The sequence below is a fragment of the Lynx canadensis genome, chromosome D2, assembly GCF_007474595.2.
Source record: "Lynx canadensis isolate LIC74 chromosome D2, mLynCan4.pri.v2, whole genome shotgun sequence".
NCBI classification, from domain to species: Eukaryota; Metazoa; Chordata; class Mammalia; order Carnivora; family Felidae; genus Lynx; species Lynx canadensis.
Genome location: NC_044313.2, coordinates 52,021,372 through 52,045,584, shown reverse-complemented (window position 1 = coordinate 52,045,584; position 24,213 = coordinate 52,021,372). Strand labels below are relative to the sequence as shown.

The window sequence follows — 24,213 nt, the reverse complement described above, 5'->3', positions numbered from 1 at the left end:
AAATAGGAGCAGCCTGAGAGGTGGGAGGAGAGCAGCCCATGACACTTTGCTCCAGTTGAGGAACCTGGGGCTTTTCATATTGTGCTATTAGGGCACAAAACGAAGAATCTTGGAACTAAATGTTTTGCTGCTTCATAAAACCATTCTTCACCCAGGACTCTTGGGCTGTCTCTTCCCTAGACCCTCTTCTCTCAGTTGGTGCTTGTTTTAGTCTGTCCTTTTGAAAGTACGCATAAGTGAAAAGATTCAAGAGATGTTATTTGTACAGCAAGTTTTGATGATCGCTTTTTGATGGGGTGGGCATGGAGGAGGATGGTGACGGACTGAACCTTGGTCTTTATTCAGACAACCTTGCTCTTGGGTGATGATATGAGGAGGACAAGATGAGGAAAAGGCCAGCTAATTCTCAGCGCTGGTACTCCCAGTCCTCCCTTTTGTACCCAAGGCAGATACTACTAATTGATCCTCATGTGCCCTCTTTCTTCACAAAGACTCAACATGGACTCAGACTCTCTCTGTAGGCTGCCAACATGCTGACTCAGAGCTGGCAAGCCTTCTGGACTCTCGCGGCCATCCTGAAAGTAAGCCACCACCCCCACAAACCACCAGAAGATCTCCTGTCTTTATTATGATGAACATTTATTATAGAGACAGACTGAACTCTCTTTTGTATAAAGAATCTTTGGATTGGGTCAGGGAAATCCACCTGCTAAAGGTCACCACTCAATTCTCCCTGCTTCTGCCTCAGCTAAGCCCCCACTTGCTATTTATACCTCAAGGTCACTGGAAACAGCAGAGGCTGCTGTCCCCAGGGCCAGGCTGGTTGGATTGGGCCATGCTGGCCAGAAGGTCAGGGCTTCTGGCTGCTCACCAAGTCAGAGCCGCCCCGTCTCCCGCCCCAGTCGGTTGTCCAGAACCTGGAGCTGCTGGAGGAAGCCCGAGTTGGGGCAGATATCACGGTGGGCCTGCACCGTCTGGATGGCCTCCACCAGCGTCATGTTCTCGCAGATCATGAGGAAGGCCAGGACAACTGTAGCAGAGCGGCTCACCCCCATAGCACAGTGTACCAGCACACGGCCTGTTGGAAAGACCCAACCTAGCGTCAGCTACCTGCCCTCACACTGACCACCCACCCCAGCAGGAATTGGAGATGCTTCTGGCCATCCTTCAGCCCACCTATCACAGCACCCTGGAATACTGACAATGTTCTTACAGTCAGATGGGGCAGCTGAGGCCCAGAGAGGGAAAGGGACTGGCTTAAGGTCACGGAGCAAGTTAGTGGCCCAGCTAAGGTTAACAGCTGGGATTCCCTTCTCCAGGTCCAAGGTGCTTCTTCTGGCATCCTTTCCAACTCTGCCATCCTGTTGTAAAGGGTGGGAGAGGGGACAGTATTCCTGGAGTCCCCTGGATTTGTGGTTGATTAGAGGGAGTGTCCCTTACCCCCTTAGTTCTGCTCTCTCCTCTATCCCTGCAGCCCTATGCCAAGGCCTCATCTTAGAGGGGTCTGTTTAGCCTTTGCTAGGTTGTGTACCTTCTGCCCAACGCCAGACCTCTTACTGAGGGATGGTTACCCTGAACCACATCAGGCCTTAGCTATGTCTGTGATTGTTGGTCCCCTGAAGGGGACACTCGCTAAATGGTAGTAGCTATTTGCTCCATGGGGTGGGAGGGTTGTTGAAAATGTTTGTAACTCTGGACACCCCACCCACCAGTGCTACTGGGAAAAGTGCCCCAGATCCCACCCCCTCACCACCATCCCTACCCCTACCTCCACCCCAGTGTCTTCCCCAGCAGTTCACCTTTAGGAACACTGAGGGCAGTCCGGATGTATCGAGCAACAGGCAGAAAGTAGACACTGAGGTCGAAGAAGGGGTTGTCATCAGCCTCAATGCCATAGTACTCCAAGGGCATTCCGCGGTAAAACTTGGCACCTGTGTCCACTTGAAACTTGCCTGCAGCAACATTCACGACATGGGTGATGCCCAGCTGGGTCAGCTTGTTCTTGTCCCGGGCTGCATACCTGCAGGGAGGGCATGGGGACGTTGAGAGGTGGGGCAGGTCTCATTGGGTCACCTCTGGCTGGGCTGGAACTTGTCCCCTTCCCTCCTCTGCCACCCCTCCTCCAAGTGTGAGACTGGAAACAGTGAACAGGCCCAGATGATCAAGACTCCGTTTCATGCAGCCCAACTTTTCTAGAGGGCAGTTTGGCCACATGCATCAGAAGCCTTAAAATATGCATATATATTGGGACACCTGGGTGCCTCAGTCGGTTGGGCGGCCGACTACGGCTCAGGTCATGATCTCGCGGTCTGTGAGTTAGAGCCCTGCATCAGGCTCTGTCCTGAGCGCTCAGAGTCTGGAGCCTGCTTCCGATTCTGTGTCTCCCTCTCTCTCTGCCCCTTCCCTGCTTGCTCTCAGTCTCTCTCTCTCTCTCTCTCTCTCTCTCTCTCTCAAAAATAATAAACAACAAAAAAAGTAAAAAATATATGCATAATATATACATCCTTTGCCTCAGCAAGTCCCCTTCTAGGAACTTGAAAAAAAACCCAAAATGTGCCCACAGACATATATAAATTGGACCTAATGATATTCAAGATAGTGAAAAATTGGAAAAAATCACTATCTTGTAATAGGAGACTGAGTATGGTATATCTAAATGAAATACTATGCAACTACTAAAATGTTGTAGATTGTTGCAGGTAAACAAGGAAAGGTGTTTGTGCTATATTGAGCACCTGTGAAAAATGCAGGCTACATTGGGGCGCCTGGATGGCTCAGTCAGTTAAGCGTCTGACCCTTGGTTTCAGCTCAGGTCATGATCTCACAGTTTGGTGAGTTCTGGCCCTACATTGGGCTCTTCCCTGGCAGCTCAGAGCTTGCTTAGGATTCTCTCTCTCTCCCTGTCTCTCTGCTCTTCCCTCACTAGCACTGTCTCTGTCTTTCTCAAATAAATAAATAAACTTAAAAAGAATGCAGGATACAGAACTTTGTTTAAAAATGTTTTCAAAGGATGTGTGGTTCCATTCAAAAAGCTTTAAAAAAAAATCTTTCTACATAAAGTAGATTACAAAATGGGACTAGAAAGAGGTATCATTTCTGTAAAAAAAAAAAATGTGACAAAGCGTTTATGTCTGATATTTTTATTTTTAATGTTATTTATTTTTGAGAGAGAGAGAGACAGAGCACAAGCGGAGGAGGGGCAGAGAGAGAGGAAGACACAGAATCTGAAGCAGGCTCCAGGCTCTGAGCGCTCAGCACAGAGCCCGATGCGGGGCTTGAAATCACAGACTGCAAGATCATGACCTGAGCAAGTAGGATGCTTAACCGACTGAGCCACCTACATGCCCCATGTGTGTGTATTTTTAAAAAGTCAACAAGGATTTTATAACTGGTTATCTGGTGCGGGGAAAGCATATTTGCCATATTATTATAAGATATTGAACCATATTTTCTAATATTAGGGAAAATGTCTGAAATCCACAATATATTCATCCATAGATTCCAAATTTTAGGAAAACTTTTGGGGAAATGACTCACAATTCTACTTTCTTATACATATACACCCTATAGAAACTTGGTGTGTGTATTCCCAGGAACCATGTACTAGACTGTTCCTAGGATCACTGTTCATAATAGCCAAAAAGTGAAAACAACTCAAATGCCCACGTACAATAGAATGGATAAACTATGGGATAGTCATACAAACAAATAGTATGCAGCAATGCAAAATGACTGAGCTTCAGCTGCATATAATGCAAGTGAATTTTACAACACTGAGCAAAGGATGCCAGGCACAAAGGATCCACAATAGGATTCCATTCATATGACTTAAAAGACAAACAAAACTAACTACATTGTCAGGTATATAGGTGTTAAAACCATAAAGAAAAAGCAAGGAAATAATTATTTCAATACTTAGTAGTTATCTACAAGGAAAGGGATTATGATGAGTGGGACTTCTAGGGCATAAGTAATGTCCTATTTCTTGTCCTGGATGGCAAAACAGTTCATATGTGCTCTACACACTTTTCTTTTTTTCTTTTTCTTTTCTTTCTCTCTCTTTTTTTTTTTTTTAATTTTAGAGGGGGAGAGAGAGAGTGCATGTGTGTGAGTGGGGGGGGGGGCAGAAGGAGAGAGAGAGCAGAGCCAGATATAGGGCTCAATCCGAAGACTCTGAGATCGTGATCTGAGCTGAAATCAAGAGTTGGACACTCAACTGAATGACCCCCTCTATGCACTTTTCTTATGTGTATTCTGTTTCCACAGCTAAAATTAATAGTAATACAGAAGGAAAGGAACATGTGGAAAGAAATAGTGGGAGGCAAAGAGGGTGCCACCTCTGCTCTTGGAGGACTCTCGGAGAGGCTCTCCTTCTGTACCCCTCTACCTCACCACCGTGGGTAGTACTTACGCATCTCCTAGGAAGAGGTTGGGCCAGAACCTCATCAATGTGGCTCAGCATGGCAGCCCGACGGACCCACAGCAAGCGCTGTAGGGAGGCCAGTGTGGGTGGCTGGTAGGGGGACAGCCGGACTGCCCCATGGATCTTGGGCCTCCGGAGGTCCTGCTTCTGCAGCGAGTTCATTCTGAAACACAGTGGACACTGTGGTGGTTGGGGGCAGGATCCCTACCTGTGGGTCAAGCTGATGGAAAGGCCCAGGCATGGTGCAGTGCCCAGGTGCCACTGGATGCTGCAAAAGGGCCTCAGTTATTTTGGATGAGGTTATTAACCAGCTCAGGTGGGGCTGAGGCCTAGACCCTTTCCCCAGGGAACAAGGGAATCAATCCCTTGTCACCCCCTGTGAAGCTGAGAAGCTCTCTCCCTGCACTTCCCAGAGGTCCCTGATGGTGGAAGCTTTGGCCAAGGGGCCCTCGGAGTTCCCTGTTTGTAACAACTAGTCAGTGAAGACCCTGTCCCTTAAGTCACAGGTACTTGGGACTTTATAGGGATGAGGACTTCAGATGACTGTGGCTCTCAGAGGGCACCTACGAAGGCCCCCACAACCTGGCAGCTCATCTCAAGCTCCCTCCTCTGCTACTTCCCCAGGTCCCCATTCCCTCCCAGTTTCAGGTGCTTGAAGGGCAGAGCCCATCTCAGGAATAAGGGGGCCTGGGCCATGAACTGACATTTGTTGGTATTTCTGTGCTAAGTAAACTGATGCTCTTATAGGCCTGAGGCCTCACTTGGGTTAGTTCCCTATTTTACATAGGAGGAAGCTGAAGGTCAGAGAGAATTTTTAAGTGATGCCCAAAGCCATATGGGTGATAAGTAGCAAGGCTGGGTTTTCTATCCAGTTGTGTTCCTTCCGTTCTGTCTCTAAGCCTTCCACTTGCCATCGTTGGGGACTCCAGAGAATGGTCACTACTAATCCGTCTGTCTCTACATGAGAGCCTAGTGTTGGGGTCACACATCTGCCTATAGGCCCTGGGATTTTCCTCCTTACCCCCATGACTCAGGCCAGTGCTGAAGATCAGGCCTCACCCAGGGAGGGTGAGTTGTGTCAGGAGTCATCTGGCTGAGGGTATCCGGGACCCTGCAGAGCTGGGTTATCTGTGGCACCAGAACCTGGGTCTGGTGCTGTGCTGGGAGGAGTGCCTATCTTGGCTAATTGTCCCTGGGCCCCTTCACCAGTACTAGGGAAGGGTACAAACTGGAAGAACATCTTTTCTCTTTGGTAGGCAGTTCCAGGACCAGGAAGAGAAATGGGCACCCAGGATGCCATTGCTTGGCCAAGCTCACCCAGCGGTAGCCGGTGGTCAGGGTGGAAGTGAAGACCCAGCTTTCCCCCTTCATCCCCCACTGGACCTCTCAGGGCAGGCTGAATGTCCTGCCACCTACCTAGTGCATGGTCGGGGCCAGGAATGGGGGAGTGGGTACAGGGACAGGATCAGCACATGAGCGGAACTGGGCTAGGCAGGTTCCGCCCAGAACACAAACGCTGTGAAGCGGCTAGAATTCCAGGTCCTTCCCTTGGAGCCTGTGGGGGTGGGGGTCTGAGAGCAGACCTAGGCTGCTATAAGACTGAAGCACAGTCCTTTCAAACCCTCTCTGCTTGCATTCTCTTTGGGATGAAAGGCTTTTGGCCCTGAGCTTCCCATGTCCAATGGAAGCTACCTGAAGTGGGTGGAAAGAGAACTTTGGAGGGAGGGAGACAGCATGGCCATAACTCATTTGGTGGCCTCCAGCAAGTCTTTGCTCCTGTCTGCCGATGGTCTGTCTAATGTTTAAGATCCTGGCCTTGCCCTGACTTTAGGATTCCCTGGGGGGTGTGACCTGAGAATGAGAGCAGTGGCTGGGTTTGCGGTAGCTACAGGGTAGGGAGTGGCATAGTGTGTTGAGGTGGAGGAAAGCCCCAGGCCCCAGGGTTGTCCAACAGCCACACTGGTCTGCCGCAGCAGCTCCAGCTGCAGGAGCTGGAGCTCTGGGAAGCCTGGCAGACCCACGCTGGCCTCTGAGCTTGGCGTGGGGTACTTCCGCCACCCTGTGGCATTGGGTGCATCGCAGTCCAGCTGTGCCAGGGAGTAGGCAGCCAGGCTCTGGCTGACAAGAGCTGGTCCCAAGGGGGCTCCTGGGAAGAGGAGGAACTAGCAGGGGATCAGGAAATTGGGGGCTGTTAGACCACAGCCCATGTTTCAATCTCCTAGGGGCCTTAGACCCAAGTCTGAAGAATGGGGGCCTTTTCCTTGGACTTTGGGGTACTCCTTGTCTGGTCCCACCTAGGTTCTCATACCTGATGCTCACAGATGTACCCCACATTTGTCTACTCTGTCCTACTGGGGTCCAGCCCCTGCGCAAGAACTCATCCTTCAAGCTCCAGGCACATCCAAGGAAGGGAAGTCAGTGGCTACAGCAGCTCCTCTGGTTTCTGCTGCCCCCGGACCTGGACTGACTCCTCCTCCCACATCTCCTTGGCCACCACAGAGTGAAGCATGCGCCCAACATTTAGTAGGGACAGGTCAGGCCTGGCTCTTCTCCTCATTCACTCTGGCCCTCATTCTGCCTCCTTCTTGTGTCTTCTCCCTAAGCTGAATACCTGCCTCTGTGGGCAGTGGTTTCTCTGCTCTTGTGCTGCCACTGTTGACAAGTTTAGGTATTTGTTTTCTGTCTTTGTGTGTGTCCCTCCTCCTGTCTATGCTGCTCTCCCCAGCCTCTCGTAGGAGCTCATGCTCCTCCACAGCCCCTGACACACCACTCTGCCTGCTGGCAGGCCAAGGCACAGGCCTCCTCCGGGCGGGGGGCAGCTCTTGCCATCCACCTCCTCAGCTGAAGCTCCAGACGTCCCCCTGGCCTTCCCTCCTCCCCAGGCTCTCTGCTTCCCCCTCCTCCTCCCCAAGCAGACCAGATGGGACTGTGGCCACAGGAGAGTTGAGGCCAGAGATCTCAGGGCAAGACGAGTGAGGAGTCTGGTAAAGGAAGCCTCGGGGAGGGTGGCAGGCGGGCAGCCAACATGAGCTGCCAGTGGGGCTCTGCACTCAGCACGCAGGCCCTGGAGGAGGACAGATCTGGGCAGTTCTCAGGTCAGGTGTTTGTATGGTCTTCTTCGAGCCAGTTTTTTTCATGGGGCTGCTGTGAGAATTTCATGAAATACGAAATGTAAGGCACCTCCCACAGGGTCTGCCTTATGGTAATGCCTCAGAATGGTGCATCTTACTATTATTATCATTACTACTATTATTACTCTTACCCTTTCAAGCCTCAGCCATATCCTGGGTAGAGAGTAACCTCCCCCAGGACAGTGAGGCTTAGTCTCTGTTTCTTTGTGTCTCTTAAGGTTTTTTTTTCTCCGTCCAGCAATAATTGTTATTATATTCACCACCTACTAAGGATAGACTGTGTACCAGACAGAGCTAAATGCTTACATTTTCTCATTGGATCATCACGGTACCCTTATAAAGCAGATAACGTTATCATCCCCATTTTACAGATGAGGAAACTGAGGCTCAGAGAGATTAAGTGATGTGTTCAAGGTCACGCGGCCAGTAAGCATGGGATCCAGGATTTGAGCCCACATCTTTCTGACTATTCTGCTCTTGTCTGTGCCTGTATCTCTAGCCCACTCTGTCCTCCAGTCTAACCCAGTCCCTCCACAACACACATAGACACAGGTGCCCTGACCCTCATGACTCAGCATGCTCTGTGGCCCCCCTGAAATAGGGGCACTCACCCACCTGTGGGGATATCTGGCCCAGGCTGTGGTCTTCTCTGACGGCCACTTTGTGCTGCCGGCTTCCAGCTGCCTGTCTCCGCACACTTGATGCTGTTTCTATTTTTTGATTTGAGTTTAATTATAAAGCATGATGTGCTGCTCCCCTCTTCTGGCCTCCCCCTGACACTCCCAACTCACCCACTGGGTCCCTGGCATGGTCAGTGCCAAGCCCAGCCAGGCATCTGGCCTTGCTGGGAGTGGAGGCAGCTCGCAGGGGTCTGCTATGGTGTGTATGCATATGTGGAGCAGGGAGAAAGAAGATCCAATAAGCCATTTTAAAAGCTCCCTTGGCCTTCGAGGGTGGTATGAAGGATGGGAAGAAAGTTAGAGCTAGAAGGATCTTCCATGGAGGAGGACAGAAAAGAGACTAGCCAAAACCAGACACAAACTGGCAGTGATGTCAACATCAGAACCCAGGTCCAGGGGTGCTTAGTTGGGAGCTGAGGATTATAGGACTGGCCCAGGATTAAGATCTAGAAGACCCAGGCTGAGGGAAGTGTGGGTACACTTAACAAAGCTGTAAGTGGGGTTCAGAGCAGGCCTTTAGACCTGCGTTGGCCTGCCATCAGAGGCTGTGTGTCCAGAAGCCACTCTGCCCTCTGCCAGGCTCCTCTTTCCTCCAGAAAGTATTCCTAACCCAGGTCTCCTGTCCCTTGAGGTCAGCAAGATGGTGTTTTGGGGTCCTTCCAAGGCCACTGTGGTCAGTTAAGGACCTTGGATTTAGGCCTGTTAGAATCCTTCCTGCTCTCCAGATACCTTCTCATATAGACTTCAGGGCTCCTCCACACACACTCCCAGATGACAGACACACACAGAGACATATGCACACCTGCGGCCACACCTACAGGGTGACTCTGAAGTCTGAACTCCAGGTGAGCTAGGGCTCAGCCCCTGCTGGGGTCCCCTGAGCCCTGGGAGAGCTGGTGGAGGCAGCTATGGCTAAGGGCAATCATGAACACTTAGAGTCCCCTCCCGCTCTCCTCCCATCCTCCCACCCCAGGAAACTTGGAGCCCCTGCCTAAGGAGCCTCAGGATTGGCTGAGAAGGCAGACCATTCCCACCTGCAGGGACTGAAGATAGTGGCTGGCAGGGAGTGCAGGCAGCGGGAGGAAGCAGATGGAGTAGCAGGCTCTAGGGCAGACTCCACACTGGGTTCTTACCATCTTCTTGGAATCCACCTGGGCCAGAGCCTCCAGCAGCACCAACAGGACCAGTGCCAGGGCAGCAAAGTGGCACAGCCCTGCGGCTGGGAGTAATGACCAGCTCTGGGGAAGAGATGAGCTCCATGTTACAGGCAGGCAACCCAAGTCCCAGAATGGCTGGGACTTGTCAGGGCAGAGGCAAGAACTGCCATCTAAACCTGCCTCTGCCTTGAGTCCTCTATGTAAGGTCAAGTGGGTACAGGTGCTGGGAGAAATAAGGCAGGTCCTGGGGCCTAGGCTCATGGAGAGAAATGACCTCTCCCCAAGGCCCCCTCATCTTTCGGAGTCCCTAGGTCTGCTGTGTATGGCCATATAGGCTGCACACTGCACAACTCCTGGGGACTCCAGTAGCACAGGCTGTCTGGTGGGTGGCACCTCAAGGAAGTGTGCAGTGCTGCAGCCCAACTGATTTCCCCCAAGCCGCCTGATGGAGAGATACTGAAGTTGGAGGTCAGGGCATTTAAGGGTTCCAAGCCAAGGAAGTGGGGCAGTTGGGCATAACCAGAGATCTGCTTTCCACCAGTTTCCTGAAACCTGTTTAGAGGAGACAGCAGGATGGGAACATGCCATTCTTGTCTCCCTCTTGGCTCCGCATACCCACAGAGCTCCGCACAGTGGTTTCCCACCCAGCTCAGCCCTAGGCCTAATCCCAACCACGGCTATAACCCTAATTTTCTTCCATTACACTCACCCCCAAACTCTAAACCTATCTCTCCGTCCTGCTCTGATCCCCATCCCCAAGATGCTCATCCTTCTGAAAGTATCAGGAAGGGGTCAGTGTTGCTACATGGCTCCCTGGCAGTGGTGCCAGTTACCAATTCAGAAACAAGAACAGCTTTTAGTGGGGGGCAGGGCAGAGGGAAATTCAGTCCACATCCTGGGAAGCTCTTGGTAGGAAAAAGCTACCACTTTTCCAACTCCCAAGAGAGCCCAGGCCCATCACCCACCCCTAGCTGGCAACCCCTCTGAGCCAGTGGGCACTGAGGCACAGAGCCCAAGTCAGGGTTGAGGAGAGATGAGGGAAGGCACAGCATGGGTAGGAGGCTTAGCTCCCTGGCTGATGGCCCTCAAGGGGGATGTGAATGTGAGGCAGGTGGGCTACTGGGGACAGACAAAACAGACCCAGCCTCAGCATGGTGAGAGAAGAAGGGCAGGTGACACCGCAGCTCCCTCACAATGCTGGTGCCAGCACAGCCACTCCACCACAGGAAGAGACGTCCCTGTGGCCTCCCAGCTGAGCTGGAGGAAAACAGGGCTGATGCCAAAGAAATTGAAGTAGCACCTCGGTGACCGTTTGTGGGCCAGGAGCCTGAGAAGCAGTGTTGCTGTTGGGAGCAGCCAACTCCTTCTACTAGGCAGCTGGGGATACAGGAGGCCCCCATCAGGAGTGGGGAGACCTGGGGGAGGAAGTGTTGAGGATCTGTTCCTCTTCTGTAACTTAAGGACCATCTGCTAATGCTCTGAATGCACTGCACATGGGGCCGCAGGACGGAGGGTAAACGGAAGTAGAAAGGAGCTGGATAGACCTTTAATGTCCTACAGGGGTCCTCAGAACCTGAGAGGGAATGAAGTTAGGGAGGCTGCTTCTGTGGATCTCTGAGATCAGACTGATTGGGGGAGGACAGGTAGGGAGTGGGGTACTGGGTCTGAGGCAAGGAATGGAATGGCATGATGGCAGGAGAACTTTATATCAAGCTGGGCTCAGGTAAGGAGGCCATGGCTGGTGGCAGGAGTACCTGTACTCCTTCTCCATTGTGAGAAGGGTGAGGCAGGGCTGATGTGAAAATTAGCTAAGCCTGGAGTGACAGCTGTAGCCCCACTTTCCCCCCAGAGCTGGAGCTGGGGTCTGGACCTGGGAAGGAGGTATGCAGAGGTGTGGGAATGTCCAGACAGCCCACAGGTGTCAGGACTGGCGGTGTTGCTGCCTTAGTGGGGTTCAGGTGAGCCCCCACTGGCTTTTGGCCAAGGAAACAGGGCAGCCCACATCAGAACCAGGTAAGAAGGCCTCACCTCTTCCATTATATACTTTCCACCTCTTTCCTTCCTAACATTTCCATCCTCTCAGGGGTCTGAAGAACATGAGTAGGCTTCAGGAGAAAGGCTCCTTCTGGAAGGTTGCCTTAGCCAGGCCCCTTCAACCCTCCCTCTGGCTACACATAGTCCTGACAACCCACTTCTGAACTGGTCCCATTCCATGTCCCCCACCAACCCTCACAGGCCTTCCCTTTCCTGGTTCCCCATCCAGCCCTGACCTGACCTCTCACTTCTTAACTGCACCCAGTCTTGCCCCTCACCTCCTCATTCCCTGCCCAGCCCTCACCTGGCCCCTCAGCTCCGGCCTGCACCCCGCAGCTGCTGGTCCAGCTGGCAGAGCTGGTGGAGGAAGCCTCGGTTGGGAAAGACCCATCGGTGTTGCCTCACGGTGATCACTGCCTCGCGCAGGGACAGCTGCTGGTGTAGCATGAGGTAGGCCAGCACCAGTGTGGCAGAGCGGCTCACCCCTACCACACAGTGCACCAGGACCTTGGCTGAGGAAGACATCCCGGTGAAAGACCCTTTCCCACCAGCTGGCCCACTCAAGGGCAGGGGTAGGGACCCAAGTTCCTTTCCCCGCTCTGCCTTGGGTGTACTATGTAACCCTGGGCAAACCATTCAGCCTTTAGGGTTCCCAGTTTCCTGATCAGTCAAATGGGTATATCGACACCCTTTGCCTCCCCTTGGGATAGGGTTCAAACTCCTTAACACACGGCTTACAAGACCCTCCGTGAGCTGGCCCCTGCTAACCTTACAGCTTCATCTCAGGCTGTCTCACCCCAACCTTCAGATCTAAGAACACTGGGTAACTTTCAGTTCCTTAAAGCTATTATGGTCTCTGGCCTCCAGCCCTAGAACATGCTATTCCAACTACCTATAGCTTCTCTAACTCATGGTCTGACTAATGTTTAGTACTCATCTGTCAGGTTTCAGCTAAGACATGATTTCCTTGTACAGGCTTTCCTGACCACTCATGGTATCACTTGAATCACAGAGCAGCTCATCCTTTTTGCATGTGGCCCAGTGAATACTGCTGTAGAGGGAAGTCTCCTCACCTCCTGGTCCTCTGGACTGAGCACCCTTGCCCTGTCCCTGGTCTCCCACGTCTCTTCACATTTACCCATTCAAAGGAATAGTACCCACAATACTCCACATTCTGACCATCTTTCCACAAAACATATAATGGCAAGTTCCATTAGAGCAGGGATCCTGCCTCGTCTAAGTGTGGATTTAGTACCTAGCTCAGTGCCTGGCACAGAAAAAACAATAAATAGCTGGTAAATGAATGCTTGTAAAACGAATGTCAAAGTGCTCTGGATGTTAAAGAGTGCTGTGAGCCATAGTCTTGTCTTTCCTGTCACATAGATGAGAAACTGAAGTCCAGAGAGGGACACTGGCTTGCCCAGGGTCAGGTAAGAAGGGGCATGGCCCTTACCCAGGATGAACACAGAGTGCGGGCTCCAGCTTCCCTAGCCTCCTTTGTTCTACCCTGGGTATTAGAAGTTTGTTGGTTTTTTAGGGGCATATGGGTGGCTTAGTCAGTTAAGTGTCTGACTTCAGCTCAGGTCATGATCTCACAGTTTGTGGATTTGAACCCCGCATTGGGCTCTGTGCTGACAGCTCAGAGCCTGGAGCCTGCCTTGGGTTCTGTGTCTCCTTCTCTCTATGCCCCTCCCCCACTCATGCTCTGTCTCTGTCTCTCATAAATGAATAAACGTTAAAAAAAAATTTTTTTTTAAAGTTTGCTTTCTTTTCCATTTGAAAATACTTTAGAAACCAGACATCTAGTTACTAAATGGCAATTTCTCAAAGCTGAATGATGCAGAGAAAGAACTGTTCTGCTATTTGTGAAACTTGGCTTTCAGTCCCAGGACTGCTCCTAACTCGTGACATGACCTTGTATTCTAGGCCTCAGTTTCCCTCACTATGAAGCAATGAAGTTGGATAAATTGTAGTAGCACTGAGCAGAAGATTTTTAAAAACCTGAAGGCTTTTGAAAAACTAGAAATGGGAGGGCACCGATATTTGAGGGGAAACTTGATATCTCGCCCCCCAATGACTGAGCAGGTTGGAATATGAGTTCAGACCCAACTCCTACCCCCGGGTGTGCTGAGGGCACGGTGGATGAAGTCAGCTGCTGAGGAGAAGTAGGCACTGATGTCGAAATTGGGGAGGTCGTGGGCTGGCACGCCCAGGTAGCTCACACTGCTGCCGTAGAAGTCAGGGCTGCCCTGACAGTAGAGTCCGCCGTGGGCTGCATTCAGCACATGGGTGATGCCCAGCTTCCATAGCTCAAAGCGGTTATTTGCCGTGGCCCTAGGAAGGGGAGGAATGGGGCTGGTTGCTGGCTAAGCCATGGGGTCCAGAAGAGAGGTTTGGTCTGGCCCCCTGCTTCAGAGGGACAGAGCTATCAATATCCAAAGGGAGCCAAGAAGGAACCCAGTAAACTTGAGCCCCACCCTCAGAGCTTTCTGGTGGAAGGGTTGTTGGTGGTATAGGGAGTTATCTTCAGACCCTCTTTGCTACCTGAGGTGATCTACTCCTGCCTTAGCCAAGACAGGAAGGAAAGAATTGCTTCAGTTCTGGAATCCAGCTGCCCCTCCTTTCCTGCCCCATGCCCTCCCACGGACATCTGGCCTCTTGTGGCCACCACCTCGTACCTGTTTCTAATTTGCAAATGTTTAATGACACCTTCCCTGATTCACCTTCCTCACCCACTCTGTGTCCAGAGGAGGCTGGACTCAGGAAGGGGAGCTCTCTGTCCATCCCATGTCATACCAGAAAGCACCATTCCCCAGGTCTCTATCCCTGAGACTCGCCAATTGTCCAGGATATATCAGAAGATTTCAGAATCCTCTGGGAGCGCCAATCATCCAGGCAGGCAAAAGCTTCCTCCCCCTGGTGGTCACATCTGATCACTGCACTCACCCCAGCACACCGGAGTCCTAGAGTCAGTCCCTGGCCTGAGATGTGCAGAACAGAACTATTTCTCCTTGTGCCACCTAACCCCTCATCTCTGATAAAGAGCCCAAGAACTGTCTCTCCTTGTCCCCTTCCCCACACCCTTTCCGACGAGCTATCACTCACGCATCTCCTATGTAAAGGTTGGGCCAAACTTCGTCCACGTGGCTGCAAGAAACTTTCCCTGCCCTCAGGAGCTCCTCCAGTTCCAGAACGCTGGGGCAAGGCGTGGCTTCGGCATCTCCCCTCAGCACTGGGACTGAGGCTTCAGCCATGGGCCAGCCCACCCAGCCCTCTGTCTCCGCGGTCACTCCTCTTCTGCCTCTCCAGTGTCATTTCTCCTTCCTGGAGATTGGCAGGGACAGGTGGGACAGAAGCAAGTGACTCAGCAAGTCGTGGGGCCTCCAGAGAGAACAGGACATTTTTCCCCCCAAGTTACTCCCCTAACCCCAAACTCCATGACAACATAGAATCCATCATATCTCTGCAAGTTATTTTACTTCTCCACCTGGGTTTCTTCATCTGTAAAGTAAGGATAATTGCAATTACTTCAAAGAATTGTGAGGATTAAATGAAACAAAGGATATTCTGTATCTAACACATCGTAATGCCTAACATTTGTTGAACTAAGAGGCTTTGGGCCCTAAGGAAGGCTATTTAGTTCTGAGGACTGAGTTAAAATAGAGATCCAGGGTGGAGAGGGGTGATTGATTCCAAGGATGAGTCATAAAAAAAGCTCCGCAGGTCTGGGTGGGCTACCAATTGGGTGGGAACCATATGGCTGCTGAGTGAGCCTCTGGATTATGCAGCCCAGGGAAAGTTTCGAGGGTTGTGGAGTCATAGAAATGTGGAGAGGAGGTAAGGAGGACTTCATCTCAAGGATGCCATGGGGTTTGTGGGGGAAGGTTTGAACAATGGTTCTGTACTGAAGATGGCTTTCTCAAAAGAGAAAGCTGAAATGGGCTGTGTATATCAAAGTGGGGAGAAGGGAAGTGAATGTTGCCCTAGACTTCTGAAGAGCCAAAAGGACTGTCATCAGAAACATTTTGGGGGCACCTGGGTGGCTCAGTCGGTTGAGCGTCCGACTCCGGCTCAGGGCGCGATCTCGTGGTCTGTGAGTTCGAGCCCTGCGTCAGGCTCTGTGCTGACATCTCAGAGCCTGGAGCCTGCTTCAGATTCCGTGTCTCCCTCTCTCTCTGCCCTCCCCTGCTCATACTCTGTCTCTCTGTCAAAAATAAATAAACATTAAAAAAAAATTAGAAACATTTTGGGGATGGGAGGGAGATTCCCCTGCTTACAAGGGCGTTTGTCCCCACAACAGAAACTAAGAAAGCTCTATATCTGCCCTCCTGTCAGAGGCAGTTATGGGCAAAAGAGGTAAGAGGACTTGCCCGCTCTCAGGTGAGTTCGTGAAGGCTCTGATGGGTTGGGAGGAATATGATTTGCTGTGGTGATGGGGTTTTGAGGTGGTGGGAGTTTAGAGCTGACGGCCAAGAAAGAATCCTTGAAGACATCTTTGGTGCAAAAAGGTGATTTTATTAAAGCCTGGGGACAGGACCCTGGGCAGAAAGAGCTATGAAGAGTGACTGGTTATATACAATGGAGTTGGGGGAGGTAAAGTCCAGAGGAAGTTTCTTAAAGAGATTTCCATACGCTAAGACTCACAGATTACTGAAGGCCTAGCTATTGTCAAACTAAAGTTGTTTTTCCCTCTAGCAAAGCATTATCTTTAAGACAGTAGGGAGTTCCTGGAGATAAAACTATTGATAAGATTGCCTTTTTCTTGTAATTTGTAAAATGATGGAGAGTCTCAGTTTAACCATTTGTTTTCTTTTTTTTTTTTTTAATTTTTTTTTTCAACGTTTATTTATTTTTGGGACAGAGAGAGACACAGCACGAACGGGGGAGGGGCAGAGAGAGAGGGAGACACAGAATCGGAAACAGGCTCCAGGCTCTGAGCCATCAGCCCAGAGCCCGACGCGGGGCTCGAACTCCCGGACCGCGAGATCGTGACCTGGCTGAAGTCGGACGCTTAACCAAATGCGCCACCCAGGCGCCCCTGTTTTCTTTTTTTTTTAAATGTTTATTTATTTTTGAGAGAGAGAAACAGAGAGTAAGTGGGGGAGGGGCAGAAAGAGAGGGAGACACACAATCCGAAGCAGGCTCCAGGCTCTGAGCTGTCAGCAGAGAGCCCGTGGTGGGGCTCAAACCTACGAACCATGAGATCATGACCTGAGTTGAAGTCAGAAACTCAAGTGACTGAGCCACCTAGGTGCCCCTTGACCATTTGTTTACTGTCCTTTATTTTGTTCTCAGACAGCCTGAAAGTGCCTGAGGAATGTCACATATATCCCACGGGGGTGGGGGTGGGGGATGTTGTTAGCTTGTGCTTTGCCCTCAGCTTGCCTTATGCTTCCTCATCAGTGGGAAGGCTCCCAACTGCCTCTGGCCTTGAATCCAGCCTGAGGGTAAAGGCTACAGCAGGGCATCCCACCGGAGCAGTAGGCACTCTTGTCCCCTCCCCCCCCCCAACCTGTCTCCATCCCATCAGAGCCTCCGAAGTCTGCCCTGCACTTGATGGGGAAGCAAGATCAAGGAGGGTTTGGAGCTCAGGTCACAGGTGGCTTTGGAGTTGGTTTCTGCCAATTCTAGGCCAGGTTAGGTACTTTCGGGTAATGGAATAAGAAGAGTACAGAATCTTGTTAGATTTAAGAATACTGGCTTCGGCATGTATTAACTGCAGTACCTCAGGTAGGTTTCTTGGCAGTTCTGTGTTATAACACCCTGAGAGTTGGCACAAGGATTAAGTGAGATATTTATATAACATTTGGCATAAGCGCTGTCAGAAAGTAAAGGCAATAAATGGTAACAATGATCCCTGGATATTGGCTCTTGCAGAGGAGCTGGCTCCCTCCAAAGGAATTAGGTAATTTCTTGTTCCCAAACCCCACTTACTAATCCCATAGGCCCCACCCCAACTTCACCAGCCCTTTATTTTCTCCCCCTTTGGCGTTGGGCCTGACGCATGCGCTCTCAGACTTCCTTGCTGCGGTTTTCCTTCCCCCAGCCCAGCTTGAGTCCCGCGAACCTTCCGGTTTGGGCCCCACCCCCGCCCGTAGGCTCCGCCTCCCTCCGGTACGGCCCCTCCTCCCGAAGCAGTTCCGGTTCGGATTCAAGTGGCTCCCGGCGCGGCAGAGACAGGCCGAAGCGATGCCTGCGCGCAGCCGCCACCGCCCTCGTCTCCACTCGGGCTCTCCTCCCCGGGCTCCGCCCCCGCCGCTCGAGGAGCTTCACTCCGGCGAGGCCCGGAGGGCCCGGGATTCCGACAGCGGCTCGGACGCCGACTCGGAGTTGGGTCGGGGGAGACCGACCCGGACTGCAGAGGTGAGCGGCAGCTGAGCCTGACGAGAGGGGGGTTTGGGGTCGCCTGCAGCCGAGGGTGAGTTGGGAGTCAGGGGCGGAGCCGGGGCTCCCAAGGACTGGGGTCTGGAGGGGCCACAGGAGACGGTTGAGGGAGCCTGGAGAGTCGGCTCTAGAATGGAATCTGTGGGAAATGGAGGCTGTTGAGCCGAGAGCCTGAGGTGAGGTGGGAGAGTGGGAGACTGAGGGAGAGATGGCTTTGAAGAGACAAGGGCTTGGAAGGTTTTGAGAGCCGAATAGAGAGGGAAGCAGATCGAAGGGGTCCCGCGTGAATGCGGGACTGGAGAAAGAGATGCTCCAGGATTTGGCAGTGGGGGCGAGGCACCGTAGGAGCCAGGAACACGGTCAGTGTTGCTGCCTGGCGAGCGACGGAACCCGGGTGTGAATGATGAGGTAGCTGACCAGACTCGGGGGTGGGGGGGTGGGGGGTGATAATTAGGGGAAGGATTTAGGTTTGATTGGAAAAGGGAGGGGCTGTCCGCTAGGAAGTCGTCTGACCTAAAGGGCCTTAAAAAGAGAAACGGGGTCAAGAAAGAAAAAGAGCCCTGGGGGATCTAATTTAGGGTTTGGCATTTTCACAGGTGTCTTTGAAAACGTCGAAGATCACTAGGGTAATGTGCTTGGATAATGGGGCTTTCTCATTTGTGAATAGGGGATCGTTTTAATCATCTGGGGCGGTGTTGAACATTGATTTGCCGTAAAGACTGGGGGGAAGTAGTAAAAAGGAAGTGATGTTTGGAAAAGATAGTGAAGGGGGTGATTCTGAACATAAAGGTATCATTTTGGGTTTTTTACTAACAGTAATAGCGTGTTTTTGTCTTTGTATTTTTTCTTCAAGTTTACTTTAAATACCAGACAAGTTTAGATCTTTAAAAAAGAAGAGACTTAATACGTTACCATTAAATTAAAAAAAAAAACAAACCTCAAAACAAGAATTTGGACGCTTAGGTTTTACAGAGACTCAGTATTGACTGGTTCCGCTTTGACAATTTGAGTTGACACATTATTTTGACCACAGGGTAAAAATATGATCAATGCAGGTTAAAAGGGTTATAAAACTGCAGTTCACCCTTGCCCACCAGGAGGTTGGAAGCATGCAGTCATAATCCCCTATAACTCTAGACTCTACAAAAACTTAGCTAATAGCCTGTTGACCAGGAGCCTTACTGATAACATAAACGATTAACACATTTTGTATGTTATGTGTGTTATATACTGTATCCTTATAGTAAAGTAAGCTAGAGAAAAGAAAATGTTAAAATCATAAGGAAGAGAAAATAAATACATTTACAGTACCGTATTTATCGGGAAGCAAGTGTGCATATAAGTGGACCTGTGCAATTCAAACCCATGTTGTTCAAGGGCCAGCTGTCTACGTGAAATCACTGCAGCCCAGGAGTACCAGCTCTTTCTCTCACCCCTAACTCCAGGATTGGAGTCACCTCTTGAAAATCGGAGAAGTTCTTTTGATACATTTGCAGGACCAGTATTAATGCAATTTTGTATATATTGTATAAATAATATTTTTAGGAGAGTAATCTAGAAGAATGAATAAGAAATAGAGGATGCTTGTAGTTGTCAGTAAACAGAACTGGGATAGGTGGGTACACAAATGCTTTTTATAGAAGACAGTACCAAAACAATAATTGTGCCAGAAAAATAATGATTGCAATACTTATGTTCACTTTAGTATAAGTAAGTTAATTTCCTTTTGTAATTGTTAAATTATAACATGGCTTCAAGAAGTCTTTGACTTCAGCTATGTTTCATATGTTGTTTTACTTTTGCAACTTTTTATTTGACTGTATGTTTTGCACATTTGGCCATTTCAAAACAAACTTTTGATCAAGTGTTTCTTCTCTAAACAGGTATCTACTATTTAATCTTCATGCAGTGAAAATGTACTTTATTGCAAAAACTTTTCAATTAGCTTATGTATATAGACTGTCATCTTCAAATGCTTAGTGGACTAGTAATTATTTCTTCAAAGGAGAGATGAATTCTTTGCTTTAACTGTTGTCAAAAGATTAACTCCCTTTTAACTTAATACAAAAGATATTTAGTTGGAAGTTACGGAGTATTACTATTGCTTATATCTCTGTTTACCCTCACCAGACAGATTTCTCTAAAGACCTTGCCTTTATACTTAGCTCTAAATAAAAGTCTTGGCATTTAAAAATTTACTGAATGGAACTGAAATAGAACTCTCTATTAAGGTTACATCTTAATATTACTATAACGTTAAAGAAACTATTAAATGGAATTGTATAATTTTTAATGTTTATTTATCTTTGGGGGGGGGGAGGGGCAGAGAGGGAGGGGAAACAAAGAATCCAAAGTAGGCTCCAGGCTCTGAACTGTCAGCACAGAGCCCGATGTGGGGCTCCAACTCACAAACTGTGAGATCAGGACCCCTGCCAAAGTCAGACTAACTGCCTGAGCCACCCAGGCACCCCTGGAGTTGTATAATTAACATATTAAATGCCTAATGGTTACTTTTGTTTACCTTTGACAGTTCTCACTGTCCCTTAGTTGTAAAGAAAATCAGTTTTGTGGTAGAGCATTTTCCCTAAAACAAGAAGAAGCCATCATGACCACAGTGGCAGAACTTGCAGATATACTTAGATAAATCCATTTTTGTTTATTTTTTAAAACTTATTTTATTTTTACTATTTATTTGTTTATCACAGATAAATCAGTTTTGATTTCAGTAGTACTCTCTGCATTCTGTAAAAACTCTCACATTGCACAACTACTTGTAAAAATGTATTTTGCTAACCACTAAATCCTCAATGCGTTTTTAAAACTTTGCCATAGTTGATTTGGAAACATTTTCATGGCTTTTCTGAGAATTGAAATTTAAACACTGTTTTTGAGAAATTGTTGAATCACAGATGTTCTAATGAATATTATTATTTTGTCTTATAAGAATGACCATATTAGGGGCGCCTGGGTGGCGCAGTCGGTTAAGCGTCCGACTTCAGCCAGGTCACGATCTCGCGGTCCGTGAGTTCGAGCCCCGCATCGGGCTCTGGGCTGATGGCTCAGGGCCTGGAGCCTGTTTCCGATTCTGTGTCTCCCTCTCTCTCTGCCCCTCCCCTGTTCATGCTCTGGCTCTCTCTGTCCCAAAAATAAATAAATGTTGAAAAAAAAAAAAATTAAAAAAAAAAAAAAAAGAATGACCATATTAAGTGGATATTCTTTGAAAATTCTTACCTTCTGGCCTGATGTAATATATGGTGTTACGTAGTGTGAATCTAACACAGCCATTAATCATGACAGTAATTCTTACTTTAGGTTTTACTGTCCTCTTACCTTTGAGAAATCCAGAAGTTAACAAAAATTGGAGAGCATGGACCAGGCACGCTTGGAGAACAATTCAGTGTTTACATGCTGCCTCTGTCACTGGTTGGTAATTTGTCACATGAGTATTGGATATGAATTTGTGACAGACTTGTGTGAATATTCCTCGGCTTTCCCTCCCCCCCCCCATATACACAGCACTGTCATCACTGGATCTTAAGCTTAACCTTCTAGTTGAGTCTAGACTTCATGTCTCCATATTGAAGTGTTCTGTTACTTCCCTACACATTGGGTCTTCCTGATAATAAAATCACTTCAGTACAGAATGTAACATAATATGAGTTTATCTTTGCTCTTGCTTAGGAATGTAGAAACTAGGAAAACTTGGTTACAATAGTTTCATCACAGTCTTTCACCATAAAATAGTTTTTATCATGTGTACCTCAAAAGAGTGTTGTGGAGTCAGTGACCTATATTTATATTTGTCTTAAATTTTTATTGTGGGCTTAGGTGAGTAATTGTCGCAGTGGACAAGAGAGGTAGTATCTAATATCTTGATCCTTTGTTCTCTTAAAATTCTTGACAGGTAAGACATTCTATCTAGTAGGAGGTGAGAACCACGAATTCTGCTAATTTCAAATCTTGTAAGTTACGCCGTATCACTGAGTTATTGAAAATGTCTGCAAATTGGTTTTACTTTGGAACTTCGAGACTAAATTAAATCAATGTCAGTTTTATCAGTGTAATATTGTCATGAAAGTCAAAGATTGCCAAAACTACACATTAAATTTTGAGTCCAAATTCAGTATATTTTCACAATATTGTGATGGGTTTTGAAATCTTGAGCCAGTTTCTCATTTTCCATCATGTTGATTTGATTTGGAGGTGTAGCATATTTAGAAATAAAGATTTTACCAATCAATATATCAAACTACTAGTCTTTCCAAATATCATTTTAGTGATTAGAATAAGAATTAGAATTTATATACTTCTTTGCTGGTATATTTCTTTGTACTGGCATGTAGCCAGATCAAGAACCCCTCATCAAATTTACTACTAAATTATCATCATTGTGTAAAACATTTTACTGCAACTGAGGGTTTAAACTGAGCAATATTGTCTAATTAGATTCTTACTCATTGAGCTGTGATGGTTCTGGATGTGGTATAGAATTAGATGCATCCTGCCAGTGGGAGTCTTAGTTTAAAGGCAAGTTGGAGCCAGAAAAAGTGTGGGTTCTTTGGTGTACATGACAATTTTTTTTTTTAATAGCATATGAGATTGCATGATCTGGACAGCAAAAAACGTCCCTGAACTGAAGTGCAGCCAAAAGAATGATGATGTAACTAAGAAGGCAATTTAATTTCTTCAAATGTGCTGCATCAAACTCTACTGCTCAGAAGTAGGACATAACAAAATAGTAAAGAATCACTGCTGGAGTTTCAAAAATGGTTGGTAGAAATTGGTTCAGGGTCTTTGTAACTTTTGAAATTATACCAGATTTCATAGATGTTTTGGAAACAATGCTCTGTGCTTAAGAAGGTAAACGGGGCATCTGGATGGCTCAGGCGGTTAAGTATCCGATTCTTGATCTCAAGCATGATCTCACTGTGAGTTTGAGCCCCACATGGGGCTCTCTGCTGTCAGCACAAAGCCTGCTTCAGATCCTTTGTCCCCCTCTCTCTCTGCCCCTCCTCCACTCATGCTCTTTCTAAACAATAAATAAACAAACATTTAGAAAAAGAAAGAAAATTTGATGAAAGAATTTAAAAATAGGATTAAAAAATAAAAATGGGATTAGAAAAAAGGCTGCATAGTTCTAAATACTACAAACTGCGGAGCTAAATGCCCAAAGTAAACTTCGTTCTTCTACATTATAGTTTAGTCTTCTTACTTTCATAAAAGTTAATTTTATGCTCTGGCTTATGGATCTGCAAACTGATAGAATTTGTCTGTATTAAATGTATAATAAGTAAGCTTTATTAGGTAAAATTGGATTTAATGTTATTTTAGCTTGAGTTCAACTATAATGTTTAATTGTTTTAAGGAGAATATATTTACTATATAATTTTTAAAAATCTCTTCCCCTCTTTTGTAAAACAATTTTTTAATGATTTGTTTATTTTTGAGAGAGAGCATGCACAAGCTGGGGAGGAGCGTGGGCAGAGAGAGGGAGACACAAAAACCGAAGCAAGCTTCAGATTCCATGCTGTCAGCACAGAGCCTGACACAGGGCTCAAACGCACGAACTGGGAGATTGATGACCTGAGCTGATGAAGTCCAACGTTTAACCAACTGAGCCACCCAGTCACCCTTCTTCCCCCTCTTTTTTGTCTTGGGATATGGTCACTTGGAAATTATAATTTAAAAAAATTTTATTGTATGCCAAATCAGTAATAACTTTCAAAAACAGCACATTTTGTGTTCATGAATCAAGTTTAATCAGTTCTAAATTCCTTTAGAGGCATTCGAATGTATGGTTTTTGAAGACAATATATGGTTTTTAAATAAGACAATTACTTCAGGTTATACCCTAGTATTTTAGATTACACATGATCGAGTGAAACTACAAGAAAAATCCAGCATATTTAAATTACTATCATCATATGAACCTCAACATTCGTTCTGAAAACACACAGAAAGTAAAGTTTTTGGGGCACCTGGGTAGCTCAGTCAGTTAAGCATCAGACTCTTGGTCTCAGCTTAGGTCTTGACATTAGGGTCGTGAGTTTGAGCCCTGCATTGGGTTCTGTGCTGGGCACGAAGCCCACTTAAAAAAAAAAAAGTAAAGTTTTCATTTTGTTCATATATCCTTTGTATTCTAAAGATTGCATAATGATAACTTGAAAGTCATTTTGGTCTCTTATGTGTTTGTATAATTAAGACCACCAGGATGGTTTGTCTATTTCCAGTTATTGGTACCTCTCACTTTTTTTTTTTAAGTTTATTTATTTTTTTAGAGAGAGAAAAGGAGAGAGAGAATCCCAAGTAGGAGATTCTCAGGGATTCTCCATGCCGACAGCAGAGAGCCTGACTTGGGGCTCAATCTCACAAACTTTAAGATCATGACCTGAGCCGACATCAAG

The 24,213-nt window shown here is 47.9% G+C and overlaps 3 protein-coding genes across 11 annotated transcripts in view; 1 reads left to right on the top strand and 2 right to left on the bottom strand.

The window, feature by feature from the left end:
- Positions 1–632: 632 nt before the first annotated feature.
- Positions 633–11,874, bottom strand: LOC115527719 (dual specificity protein phosphatase 13-like). The gene is given in 7 exon segments (XM_030335513.1): positions 633–1,078; positions 1,800–2,020; positions 4,412–4,437; positions 4,439–4,586; positions 8,170–8,264; positions 9,269–9,472; positions 11,730–11,874. Coding segments are annotated over 7 exon segments (984 nt in total). The 5' UTR covers positions 11,817–11,874; the 3' UTR covers positions 633–875.
- A 1,650-nt stretch (positions 11,875–13,524) lies between these two features.
- On the bottom strand, positions 13,525–14,679 carry LOC115526919 (dual specificity protein phosphatase 13-like). Its single transcript, XM_030334225.1, has 2 exons — positions 14,531–14,679; positions 13,525–13,759 (listed from the first exon to the last, which is right to left on the bottom strand). Exons 1-2 carry the CDS (start codon positions 14,677–14,679, stop codon positions 13,525–13,527), a joined length of 384 nt encoding a protein of 127 aa, XP_030190085.1.
- Positions 14,680–17,578: 2,899 nt separating this feature from the next.
- Positions 17,579–24,213, top strand: part of SAMD8 (sterile alpha motif domain containing 8) — a 78,355-nt gene continuing 71,720 nt past the window's right edge. For 3 of the 9 annotated variants that reach the window (XR_004344252.1, XR_004344251.1, XR_004344250.1), the window contains exon 1: positions 17,589–17,788. Coding sequence is in view for 3 of the 9 variants with exons in the window: in XM_030335094.2 (XP_030190954.1) it covers positions 17,615–17,788 (174 nt within the window). In the remaining 6 variants the exon portion in view is untranslated. Of the gene's footprint in view, positions 17,789–21,008; positions 21,772–22,399; positions 22,579–24,213 lie in introns of those variants that run through there. The other 6 variants (XM_030335096.2, XM_030335097.2, XM_032595270.1 and 3 more) reach the window with 5 other exon arrangements.

Bases quoted from the DNA above. Each gene is read 5' to 3' on its own strand.
- LOC115526919 (XM_030334225.1), bottom strand. From the start codon at position 14,679: ATGGCTGAAGCCTCAGTCCCAGTGCTGAGGGGAGATGCCGAAGCCACG. The intron at 13,760-14,530 runs GTGAGTGATAGC...TCCCCTTCCTAG, and splicing joins AACCTTTACATAGGAGATGC to GGCCACGGCAAATAACCGCT.